The sequence below is a fragment of the Octodon degus genome, unplaced genomic scaffold (assembly GCF_000260255.1).
Source record: "Octodon degus isolate 3935 unplaced genomic scaffold, OctDeg1.0 scaffold00128, whole genome shotgun sequence".
NCBI classification, from domain to species: domain Eukaryota; kingdom Metazoa; phylum Chordata; class Mammalia; order Rodentia; family Octodontidae; genus Octodon; species Octodon degus.
The window spans coordinates 736,674-749,155 of NW_004524704.1; the positions used below are offsets into that span (position 1 = coordinate 736,674).

Genomic DNA, 12,482 nt, shown 5'->3' on the forward strand with positions numbered 1-12,482 from the left:
GCCGCGCCGCGCCGCGCCTCGGCAGCCTCCTCCGTGTTCCGCAGGATGGTCTTTGGTTTGCTCCCGGTCTGCTGGCTGTTTGGTCGATGGTCAGGTGTTGGGAGGGCTACATTCATCCGTTGTCCGCTGGTGCCTGGGCGGCCTCACTTGCTGCGCGGCTGCGAGGTGACTCCCTGAGGGTACTTCTGCTCCTGCTGCTTCACCTGCTGAACGATTTCCCTGATCTTGCGCTGTGCAGTCTGCAGCAAGCAAAGAGGATCAGGTGTGGGGGTGGGTGGGACACAGGTGGTCTCGCCTCCCCCAGCCACCACGGGGCCGCCTCCGCCCAGCACTGAGGGGCACAGGCCCCGCCCTCCCCCGGCCAGTCCACTGGGGAGAAGGCAGAAGCGAGACCCCAGCAGTGGGCTGCTCTTGGAGGGCAGAAGGCCAGGGCGCAGCAGAAGGAACCAAGAGGGGCCTTGCGGGGAACACAGCTCGGGGATCCTGCTGTGGCACCGTCTTCCACAACTGATTGTGACAGCTGGGAAGGAGGCACCCGGCCAAGGCCCCGCCCTGCCCTGCCCCGAGAGGGCTGTGCCCATGGCAGCCAGGGCTGCACCTGTGGGCCACAGGGAGCACAGGCTGAGTCCCCACCGGCTGGGGTCAAGGACAGAGGCAGTTCTCCTCCAAAACCCAACCAGTAAAAGCCTGGATAGAAGTGGACAGATCTGTGCCCGTGCCACACTGCTGCAGAGCAAGGTGGAGGCTGCGATGCGGGGAGCCCCTGAGATGCTGACCAGGAACTGGGAGGAAGTGGGAAGGAACCGGAAGTGGGAGAAATGGAGAGGATGTGGGATGGGAGCAAGTGGGGAGGAACAGGAAGTGCAGAGGAAGGGGGGGGCATGGGTAGGAATTAGGGAGGAAACCAGGGACCCTTGTGATGCACAAGGAACATGTTGAACAGAGGTCTTGGTACCAGGCCCATGGGAAGGCTGCCAGGCACGTGGCTGTCATGGGGCCTGGCAGGGGGCCTAGGCACATCGGGGGCTCCCTACACAGCCCTCATGCTGCTCCCCCACTTCCTTGTCTGAGGGCAGCAGTGGCACGAAGGATGGGGACAAGGTCCCCTGCACTCGGGCAGTCCCTGCAAGCCAGAAGGGAGGCTCTGCTGTGGATGTGGTTGTGTCCTGGGCTTGTGGCCACCCAGCTGCGGGGGGAGTGGAAGAGAGGAGCAGGCAGCCCTCCTGGCCCGCAGGTACCTGGCTAGCAAAGAAATGCCCGATAATTCTGACAATCACTTCCTCATTCTCGTCAGGCGTTTGGTCACGAGGCACAATGACTTCGGCGCTGGTCAGGTTCTGCAGTTCATTCACCTGCAAGGGAGGGGAGGCAGTGGGTGCAAGTGGGCTGGGTCCTGTACCCTGGCCAGCCAGGCCAGATCTGGAGAGCAACACTCTTCACTCCTGTGTCTAACACAGGCCTCAGACCTGGCCGTGCATGGGTCTGGACCCTGGGAGGGGCATGGGGACCAGAGGGCACCCAGCTGACTCCTCAGCTGTGGGACTGGTTTCCCTCAGAGGAGTGGGGGCACTCACAGCACCCTGGCCCCCAGTCAAGGCAAGAAGGCCCCAACACACTTAGGGTGTTGAGCAGAGGTGGACGACCTGGCTGGTAATGAGGTGCATGGTCCCTCCCTCCCCAGGCCAACTCCACCACTCCCCCGGGGTTTGGGCTCCTTCCCAGCCCCACTCACTCTGCTTCTTCCGGCCACCTCCTCCAGGGAGCCCCAGACCACAGTGGTCCTCCACTGCTGGCTGTCTCCTGCATTTGCGTCCGCCCCCACCTTCCCAAGGACACAGGCCCTTCCCAGGGGTCGTCTTTCTCCAGCCCTGGTGCCACAGACTTGGGGTCACCAAACACTCAAGAGTCTAGTTCTAAAATGCGCCAGCAAGCTGCGAGCGCTAGGATTCTCCTTGGCTGGATGGGTACGTTCTGCCTCCCTCCTGCAGCATCCAGGGATGCGACAGCTGTGTAGCCGCAGGTTTCTGCTTTCTTAGGGAAGGGTCTGCAGGGTGTTCAGGGTCTCACTACTAGATCCGACTTGTAGTGATCCGCCTGCGTACAGCCTCCCAAGAGCTGGGATTACAGGTATGTGCCACCACGCCCAGTCTCAATTTCTGTCTCTGCGCGCCCTGGGGGCGGGGCCAGCGTGGCAGGGCCAGGATCGAACCCCTGGCCCCTACATCTGCCTAAGCAGGTGCTTTAATCCACTGAGCTATTTGGCTGGCTCATTTTTTGTTTTGTTTTCTTTTTTCTTTTCTTTTTTTTTTTTTTTTATAAGCAGCGTGCTTCTGAGTGAACGTGACTCCCTGGATCCAGAGCATGGCTTTCAATTCTCTGAAATCACTTTACACAACCACACACACACACACTCAGGACTCCAGAACCCAACACCAAGTCCGGCCACTCGCCAGTGTGCCAGGCCATGTGTCCACTGAGGTTTGTGCATCCTTACAGGCCCAGGTCAACGGCCTGTGCTCTTCCCCTTTCACGTGGATGTGCTAGGCACGTGCCCAGCTCCAGGCTTTTCACCTCGTGTTGCATTACTGCCGCCTTTGGATCGAGGGTACAGATTATTTTTTAAGAGCCTCCCTTTCCTGCTCGGTGCATTCAAGGCCTGAGCCGGGGAGCACGGGATCCAGACTGCAGCCCTGCGTGGAGCCAGACACCTGCGCAGTCCTAGGCACGCAGCCAGGGGTTCTGGTCTTGGGCTGGGCACCCTGGAGCTGGACGCTGCTGCCCGCCGGGTGCCAGGAGACCCCGTCTGTCAGCCTCAGGCCGGGCTGTGCGTGAAGTGAGGAGAGATGGCGGTGGAGGGAACTCAGGCAAGGGCACAGAACTCAAGCAGGCGACAAGGCAAGCCTGCTGCCGACTTACGGTTTTGCCGCCTTTGCCAATCACCCGGCCAGCAGTCGAAGAGGGCACTCTGATGTGGGCTTCCAGCTTTACTTCTTCTTTGGGGTTAAAAAAGTTTTCTTCTTTCAGCTTCCCGAAGATCCGTCCCTGGGCCTAGGGAACACAAAGTGACCCGGGCCTGAGTCTGCTGCTGGACACAGGAGGGCCATGTGCCTCGCTCAGCTCACACCCTTGCAATAGGCTGGGACCTCAGTGGCTGCAGGGTGCTGGCTGCTGCCGCCTGCTTCCCTCCCCTGCTCAAGAGGCCGGCTGCCCCAGCTGCTCAGGGGAGCCGAGCTCCTCCTGCCATAGTCCGTCTGTTAAAGAATGAGATCAGGGTGCTGGGGGTGGGTGGGGTGCAGTCTGGGCTTGCTTCTCTGCTGGCGAGGGCCTTAAACTCAGGGCCTCAGAGGGACCAGACAAGGGCTCTGCTGTGTCTCCATCCTCCAATGAGGCCCATCACACCTCACTCCCAAGCCAATGCCACGAAGAGGCTATTTATTAACTTAAAATACTCCCCTCCTTCCTAGGGCTGACAACGTTCTAGCTGGCAGCCAGACCACGCCTCACGCGCTATGGTGGCTGCTGTTTTGGTCGTCCTGGAGTAGAATCGAGACCCCCTCTCCATGGAGCTGCATCCCAGCCTCCATCCCCAGCTTTTTTTTTCTCCTTGAGACAAGGTCTACTAAATCACTCAATAAGGCTCAATTCTGTGATCCTCTGGGCTCCTGCCTTCCAAGAATGCTGAGGTCCCAGGCCTGAACCAGGATCCTAGAGAAGCCTTGCTTTTGAATGGCTCCTGTGTTCACTTGATCTTTTCAGCTGAATGTGTTAAAAAATTTAATTAAAAGAGGTATATGTTCATTAATTAGTATGTCTCTGGGTTTCTGAAAGCTCATTTTGCAAGAGAAGGAAAAGGCAAGAAAACGAAACTTAACGATGCATCTCAATGCATCTCGAGGCTTCTTCTGAAGCCCACTGCAGCTGAGGAGGACAGGCCAGGCTCCGCCTGAGCCAGCCTGCCCATTCCTCTGTGCCACCCGGCACTGACCTTGAACTGGGCTTCAGGTGGCCCAGTGATGATGACCATCCGCTCACTGACGTCTGGGCTTTCAGCTGGGGCAATCTGCAGGTCACAAGGAAAGAGGACAATGCTGACACCGTGCCCCTCTTGTTCACCTGAGTACATGACACGCACGTCATCTCCAGGGCTGCCTTCCCCCACTCCCACCTTACAAAGTTTCAACCACAGTGCTCAGCCCTGAATTTACATCTTCAGCCACCCCAGGAGGAGGGTGGGATGGCTCAGTGGTTACTGCTGTCCCTGCCCCAGGCACCCACAGCAGAACTGGCCTCCTTTCACCCAGCGAAGCCATGGCAAAGAACAGGAAGTCAGGCGCTGCAGGGAAGGGCTGCAGCTCTGCCACCCGTAGGACCCAGAAGCCCTTGCTCCTGCAGTTCTGGGGCAGAGGTCTGCAAGGCTCTCTTTGTAGGAATGAAGTCGAGCAGGTCAGGAGGTTCACCTCCTCTGGGCAAGGAATCTAATCGGCAGTCCCTGTGACTCCCCTGCGAAGGGCCCAGGATGCAGCTGGCAAGCTTGGAACAAACAACAGACCCAGCAAGGACTTTTTGTGAGAGGTCCTGTTGTATTTTTTTAAAAAATTAATTCTCTGACGTATTCTAAAGGATGTTATTTATTTATTTTGCTCCGAATGCCTTCAGGGCAGGTTTGGCTGGCTTGAGTTGTGGGGATCGAACCACAGCAACCTGAGCCTGACAGCTTTGTTGAGGCAGCCACTTAAAGAACTGAGCTAATGGGCAGGCCCCCAAAAGGATGTAATTTTAAAAAACAAACAAAAATCAAGCCAGGTACAGTGGTACTCACTTAAGGGAGGTTGAGGCAGGGGCCCAAGAGTCTGGGACCGGCCATTCAATATAACAGGAAATAGAAAATTGAAATAAATAAAAAGCTAAAGCCAATCAGCAAATTGTAAAAAAGTCAGACTTAATCAAAAATCAGAAGTATACGGCATTTGGGAAGATGAGGAGAAGCCAGGAAAGGGGTTAGGTTGGACACTCTGCACCTCACAAGGCGTCTTGGTGGGGACACAGTGTCACTTCTAAGGTGTTTTTGCTTCTGCAGTACCAAGATTGAACCCAGGATCTCTGCACTGAGCTATTCCCAGATTGTTTTTTTTTTTTTTTTCCTAGAACCGGGGATTTAACTCAAGCCCTTGCGCTTGCCAGGTAAATACTTATTCCACTAAGCCATCTCCCCGGCCCTATTCCCAGACTTTAATTTATTTTTCTGTATTTAGGGCCTACAGGGTCTCACTATGGAGACTGGACTCGTAGTGATTCTCCTGTTTTCAGCCCCCCCAAGTGCTGTGGGATTACAGGCACGCGCCACCATGCCCAGTCTCCATCACTGTCTCAGCGCGCCCTGGGGTTGAGGCTGGAACAGCACGCTGGGGATCGAACCCTGGCTGCTGTGCTCTGCCTAATCATCAGACTTTTTATTATACATCTTGAGATAAACTGGGATTGAGCCTTGGATGCTCCTGCCTCAGCCTCCCAGAGCTCTGAGATTATAGGCATGTATTACCCTCCCCAGCTGTACTTGTCAGCTTCTGAGAGCAAATATAAAAAAGGAAATGTCATTCACAGAGTTCCCAAAGACAAACAGGAGATCCCGTTTCTGAGACAGCCTGGAGCCAGAGCTCTGCTGGGGAAGAACTGGGATTCTACTCATGATGTGCACGTGGCTCTGGCGATGGCGCCCCAGCCTTGCTGGGAGTGAGAAGCCGGAAGCCGGAAACCAGAAGCCTCCATCTGCGCCATTTTTGCATCATCCTCCCAAAACTCGCATTCCAAGGTGGGAGGCTCCACCCAGGCCTCGGAGTCCTGGCTCTCCTGGGAAATCGCCCCAAGGCTGTGCTGCCCCTGGCCTGCTCTGCAAGGAGGGGCCTCGACCAGGTCTTTGGTGAGCTCTGGCGTGATGACCATGAGGATGAACGAGCGCGGGGCATGGTGCTCCACGAGGAGTCAGCTTCTCGAGGGTCCACCCCCCACCACGGGCAGCCATGTCCAGGCTGAGGCCTCCGCAATCCCGGGGCTCGGAGACCTGGCTCCTACCACCCGAACCATCTACCTCCTAGCGCGCCCGAGCCGTGGGGCGGCGTTGCAGGAACGGGAAGGCCCGCGGTGCCCACAGGACCCAGTGATGCGCAGTGACTTCCAAGCTCATGGCAACCTGGGTCCAAGAGGACTGGGAACAGGGAGGCCCCAGCCAACACCATCAGCTGAGCTTCCCGTGGAATTCGCTGACCACAGGAAAGGTGGGTGACGTGAGCCCAGCCCCCACAGCCTGTGCCCTTGGATCTGTGCTCCGAAGACCAGCAAAGCAGAAGCCTGGTCTCTGGAGTCAGTGGGGTCCCCACTCCGCCTGGCTGCCGAGATGACAGAAATCCAGCAAAGAACAAATGGGAAATCAAAAGGCAGATTTCTTTCCCCAACACTTTGCTGTTTTTCTTCCCTGCTTTTCAACGCTGCCCAGCAGGCACAGATGGGGCAGAAGGCGGTAGGCCCAGCACTAGGCATGGCGGGCCAGCCACGCCTGCTGCAGCCCTTCTATCAGAGGCCAGGAGCACAGAGATCACTCACTGACCCCGCTGGCATGAAGGGTGGTAAAACACTGTGGGTGCAGCCCAGGCACCCATACTTTTTCCCCAATTTCCTAAAGGCCTTGCTGGGAGCAGCTCTGTGGAGCGCCTAAAGGAGAAACTGGCCCAAGAGGTGGAGCATCCAGGCGCTGCAGCTCTGCACCCTCGGTCGAGTCCACGGCCCTGGCCCAGCTGGCAAGCAGCATGCATGGCCAGCGAGGGCTGCGGCTGGCCCTGGGAGGTGCTCACTGTCCTGGCAAATTTTACTTCTCAAGCCAGTGCGGCTGCTTAGGCACCCTGACCTCATCCTTGCACTGTGTCTGGCTTCTCAGCTGAGCAGAAGGGAACCCAGTGAGATTCCTCAGACCCCCACAGCAGAAAAAGTCTCCTCCTGGTTCCTGCCTGCCCCTCGGGTAGGGGCTGAGTGGTGGGTGAGCCCCTAGTGCAGAGCCAGCCCTGTTTTCATGCTCCACGCTCCACCGCAGGGACCGAGTGTGCCCTGCCTGGGCCAGGATCCCACCTGCGCAGGCCCCAGGTGTAGCTCCCAGGACCCCAATGTCTCCCCACTTCCGGGATCTCATTCAGTTTGTAACCAACTCCAGGGGAGGTAAATGAGGTCTTAGAGAAAATGATTTCCCAAGATGACATTCTTTGGCCATCTCACTGCAATCCTTATTCTGTACAACGCAGAAGGTTTTGTTTTTGTTTTGTTTTCTCTCTCTCTCTGCAGCACACTTGCTGTGGGAGAGATTCCAACTCTTCTTGGGCACAGAGTGGAAGCATTCTTTCTCTCCAAGTCATGAGACTTCTTGATCGGAATTCCGGGTTGTCTCACGGTAGCAGATTATTTTCCGTAACAACAGAAACTCTTTTTCCGAAAGTCTAGGACGTGCTCAGCATGCCGTGTGAGTCAGTGCTGATAGCTGCTGGGTGGTGGGACTGGCCGGGTGACCCCTTCAGCTGCTGGAGGTGGCAATGGAGCAGTGGATATGGGGCTGTCACTGGGGCCACAGAGGCACTCACCCCTGGCCCCCAACGCAGCGGCTGCTTCCTGGACCACCAGCTTTTGTCTACACACAATTTGATCATCACTCTTCAGAGTTCAGCATTCAAATCCTTTCTCCACATTTTGGTGGTCACGTAAGCGCAGAGTAAGGAAGGTACCAGAGGTGGCCAAGTGCCAATGCCTGAGGCCCACAGCCCTGGAGCCCCCAAAACAGTACCAACTTTTTGCTGAATTAAGAGAAAAGAGAAATGAAGAGAAGCGAAGCTATCTGAAGGGGACTGTGGACCTGGCTGGGCGGCTGCTCAGGTTTTTTCTAGCTCAGCTGTTCGTTGGACAGAAAAGGAATCCGTCAAGGAAGCCAAAAGCAGATGGGAGCAGGCCTAAGCAGCGGGCAGTAGTCCCACAAGAGGAGTGACTTCCCGACATAACGTTCTTTCACCATCTCACTGCAATCCTTATTCTGTACCACTCAGGCTCCCAGATCTGCACATTCTGTCTGGATGCTGCCTGGGACCAGCAGGAGGAGACACGGGGCACAGGGGCTGGCAGGAGCCGCCTTACCTTGATGGAGGCCCCCGCAAACCGTGCCAGCTGTTTGATGTGCGCCCCTTTCTTCCCGATGATGGCGCCCACGGCCTGGGTCGGGATGAAGAGATTCACAATCTCCTGTTCCGGGTACTGGAAAGGCAGTCAAGATAGGCGACGTCATTATAGCAGGGCCACCTCTCAGGCCTCAGCCGCCCCACAACATTCTGGGAGCCCAAGCGGGGTGGGGGGGTGGGGGGGAGAACAGCAAGATGCACCCTTATGTGGAGGGAGCTGGAGTGAACCTGCACACGGCGGGACTCGAGGCTCTGGCAGAGGGAAGGGAAAGTGCCCAGCCCCGAGAGCGTGACAGCGCCCAGGACGCGGCCAGCCACCCGCCCCGGACCCCGTGGGCGCAGAGAAGGCTCCGGGGCAAGGCTGCCAGCGTCCTGGCTCTAGGCGGCTGTGGGCGAGCCACGCCCCCTTAAGGGCTTTGTTCAGACCTCAGAGACCACAGGGCTGGGGCGGGGGTAAGGGGCACTCACAGAGTGATGATGCGGGAACGGCCCGAACTGGTGGTGGGGGTACAGGCTGGAGAAGTATCCGGAGTGGGTCTGCAGCGGAACAAAGCGACGGGTCCTGAGTAGCTGCCCTGCTGGACCACCCAATGCTACTCTCGTGTCCCCACACCCGTCCCTTTGCGTCTCAGATTTCTGTTCCCCTTGGACTGCTGAAAACTTAGCAAGGTGTCACCCAATCACAGTAACCCTCTGGGCTGAGGCCACACTTTAGGCTATCTAAGAACTGAGCTTGGACTGGCGTCTGGGAAGCCATGAACGGGGGCCAGAGGGCGGGGACAGCCTCTACGGGCTGTCAGGAGCCAGCACACCACTGAGCTCCATCAGAACTACAGAGGGGTCACGGAGACTGGAGAAACTGAAAGGGAATGAGAGGAAGAGAAAGAAGGACGCACTGTTTGCCAACACGGAATGAGGAAGCAGCAAACGCAGGGCAAACGGGCAGAAGAGAGGAGTTAGTGGGGAAGTGCTGAGTGTAAGGAGCAGCCGCTCGGTAACTGGATCCATACCGCATCAGGTACTAAGATGTATTTTGTTTCAGTTCTTTTAATCCTCCCTATCATACTGCAAGACAGTAATGTCTGATTTTCTATATTCTTATATGTGGGATTGGCCAGAGTCCCCCAAAGTCTAGTTAGCTGCTTTATACATGAGCACACTAGTACTCGTCTGGCCCATTTGGAAAAAGGCTGTAGTGCTGAATCATTCTCACAAGAGGGCGCTCCAAGACCAGTGGTTTCAGGGCCACCTGAAGCTGGCAGCCACGTGAGCAAAGAGGTTGACCTCCAGGTCCAAACTTGAGGGCTCCTTGGGTCACTCATGGGCCCCAGACCCTTCTCTGTCCAGGTCCCTGTGCTGAGGCAGGAAGGCAGGAGGAAAGGTCCTGCAGCCTTTCTGCTCCAACTTCTGACCTGGGCCCAGGGCGCTTTTGCCCACCTATCGCCTGCAGCCCTGTCCATGGGATCTCAGGGCAGAGGCAACCCCCTCCACGCTTGTGTGGAACCAGGAACGGCCTGGCTCCTACCCTGGCCCACATGTTAGTCCTAACACGAACACAACCACATTTAGACCTAGCAACCGTAGAGGGGTAAGAAAGACAAACTCGCCTTTCTTCACGCATCACAGTTGCAAGACTGTCAGGAAGAAGGAACCCCAAGTCATCTCGCTGTGAGCAGAGGCCGTCATTAGCCTGTGCACACGCTCATGGGTCTGACTCTCCAGCTCTCTGGGTTGGGATGACTTAGCAAACCCTTCTGTCCTGTCCGCATATGGAGTACAGCAACCTCTAGTGCTCACAGTACCACTGTGAGCATTCCCTCGGCCAGTGAAGCACTCACTGCAAAGCTCGAGGTGCCCCCATGTGGGATGCAGAGTTCCAGGTGCTGGGGATAGAGTTGTTAGGGCAGAAACTGCCATGAGGGGATTCAGGGATCACAGGAAGCAGGTACAGAAGGTGACTCCAGAGAAGCACTATGACAGAAACAAAGAGGATGCGACGAGTAGTGGCAGCTGAGGTATGCAGGGCTGGGGTGGCAGCCCCAGCTGTAGTGACCGGTGTCAGAGAGCTGCGGAGAGCTGCACAGAGGTTCAGAGGTCCCAAGCTGGGACCAGACGCCTGAGGAACCCCAACCCCCAGTGCAGGAAAAGGCAACTCTAGGAAAGGGGCCCAGGGTCCACCCACCCACTGCCCAACAGGCCGTGCTGAGGTCAGCAACATCCAGGGGTCAACGTCCAGCTTCCGTGCCTCCTCTGAGTCAGACTCTGCCAGGACCGCGTGGGGAGGAGGCCACCTCATCTGCGTACCCTCAGCCCCAGCCATGCCCTTCTGGGAGAATCACAGCATGGGAGCTAAGTGCGACAGCAGCCAACCCATGACGGAGGGGGAAACGGGTGTGAAGAGTAACAGAGAAGGGGCAGGAGACATCCAGGACCAGGGCTGGCGATACTTCCCGGCAGGCCCGTCCCCTGGTGTGCTAAACCTGGTCAGAGCACAGGTGCAGCGCCATGGACTCAACTGGGAAGGAGCACGGTCTCACCCTAGACTGCAGAAATGTCTCTGTCCATGGTAGCTGTGTACCATCTGTGGGCTCTCTGGGATCTACCAGAGGGCTGGTGGGACCCAGAAACTGGTAGGCTCCCTGGAACACAGATCTCTGTGCCTGACCCTGCAGCCCAAGAACTTAATCCAACACCTGACGCTGCACCCACTGGAACAGAGGTTGCCGGTGTGCACGGCGCCTTGGAGCAGGTTGTGGAAGGGGCCCTGAAGGTCCAGTAAGCGCGTGCCGCTGGGCTTAAGGAATGAATGGGCGATTCAAACGTACTGGACTTGGACAGCCAGCCACGCGCAGACGGAGTGAAGTGCAGCAAGCCGGGTGAGCAGCCCCCACGCATTCAGGGACAGGGAAGGGCTCTGCAGAAAGTTCTGCTTCTCTCCCTTCCCTTCCCCTCTCCTTTCTTTCTCTTTTGTCTTTTTTGAGACAGTCTCATTTTACAGTTCAGGCTGGCCCCACACTGGCAGGGAGCCTCCTGCCCCAGCCTGCCCTGTGCTGGGATCACAGGCATGTGCCACCACGCCGGCCCAGGAAGTTCTGTTGGTTTCCTAGTGAGATTCAAGAGGTCAGTGCCAAAGTAAAACATGAACAGGCTACGAGCAAAGAGCAGCAGAGAGCTGCAGGGCAGACTTGCTAAGCAAAAACTCCATGGAGGGAGGCATCAGACACAGAACCCTGCAGAGGAGAGATAAGTGGACCTTGGGGGGTGGGGGGGCGACACTGAAATTAGTTACAGCACAGAGGGAAGGAAAGGACTTCCCTGAGCCAAAGACTTTAAACCTTCAAAGTGCCCGCTCATGGGGCCAAGCCAGATAGCGTGGCGGACTAAAGCGCCTGCCTAGGCAGAGCGCGGCAGCTGGGGCTCCATCCCCAGCGTGCTGTGCCAGCCCCACCCGGGGGCGATTGAGATGGGGCGCGGGGGTGGGCGCCTGTAATCCCAGCGCTTGAGAGGCTGCAAACAGGAGAATCGCTAGAGTCCAGTCTACACAGTGAGACCCTGCCGACCCTGTAATGAATACATTAAAAGTGCTCACATTCAGATTTCTGAATTCCAAAGAGTGGAGGGAAAAGACTGTAAGCCAAACACTTACAGACAAGAGAAAGCAGATCTACGAAAGGAAGAGAATCGGGCCCAGAGCACATTTCTCTGGATGACAACGCTGGAAGTCGCTTTCAGAATTCCAGGGGAAGGAAGGATGACCCAAGCCTGAACTTTCATATATGTTAAGGAGTCAGACTCGTAACAGAAATTAGAAATTACATCACTGAAGCACTACTTCCTGTAAAATGCTGTTTGAGGAACTATTCCAGCCTAACACCAAAGCCCAAATACATAACTTAAGTAGGGGAACCAGGGACACAAGTAATAAATAATCCATAATGAGCAAAGAGTAAAAGCTCAGTCAACTCTCACTGTGGATTATGAGATGATATATTAAGAAAGTTTAGTAATTTGTATTAACATTGCAGATTATTTCTAGAACATTTAAAGAATCTGTTAAGAGAATTTGACAAAATCATAATCAGAGAACTAGAAACTGCTCTCACAACTTAATAAATCACAGAGATGAAATTATAATCCGACATGGTGGTGCACACCTATAATTCCAGCACTTCAGAGGCTGAGGAAGGAGGACTGTTCCAAGTTCAAGACCAGTCTGGACTATATGGCACAGTGAGCTCAAGACCTGCCTGAATTACAGAGCAGAGATCCTATCTCAAA

The 12,482-nt window shown here is 56.1% G+C and overlaps 1 protein-coding gene across 3 annotated transcripts in view; it reads right to left on the minus strand.

The window, feature by feature from the left end:
* Positions 1 to 7: 7 nt before the first annotated feature.
* The window catches only part of Igf2bp2 (insulin like growth factor 2 mRNA binding protein 2), a 149,554-nt gene continuing 137,079 nt past the window's right edge, over positions 8 to 12,482 (minus strand). For all 3 annotated transcript variants that reach the window (XM_004640875.2, XM_023700935.1, XM_023700936.1), the window contains 6 exons: positions 8,673 to 8,741; positions 8,164 to 8,280; positions 3,986 to 4,060; positions 2,917 to 3,048; positions 1,239 to 1,352; positions 8 to 239 (listed from right to left, as the gene is read on the minus strand). In XM_004640875.2, the coding sequence (XP_004640932.1) occupies positions 144 to 239; positions 1,239 to 1,352; positions 2,917 to 3,048; positions 3,986 to 4,060; positions 8,164 to 8,280; positions 8,673 to 8,741 (603 nt within the window). In that variant the 3' untranslated portion in view covers positions 8 to 143. The remainder of the gene's footprint in view (positions 240 to 1,238; positions 1,353 to 2,916; positions 3,049 to 3,985; positions 4,061 to 8,163; positions 8,281 to 8,672; positions 8,742 to 12,482) is intronic.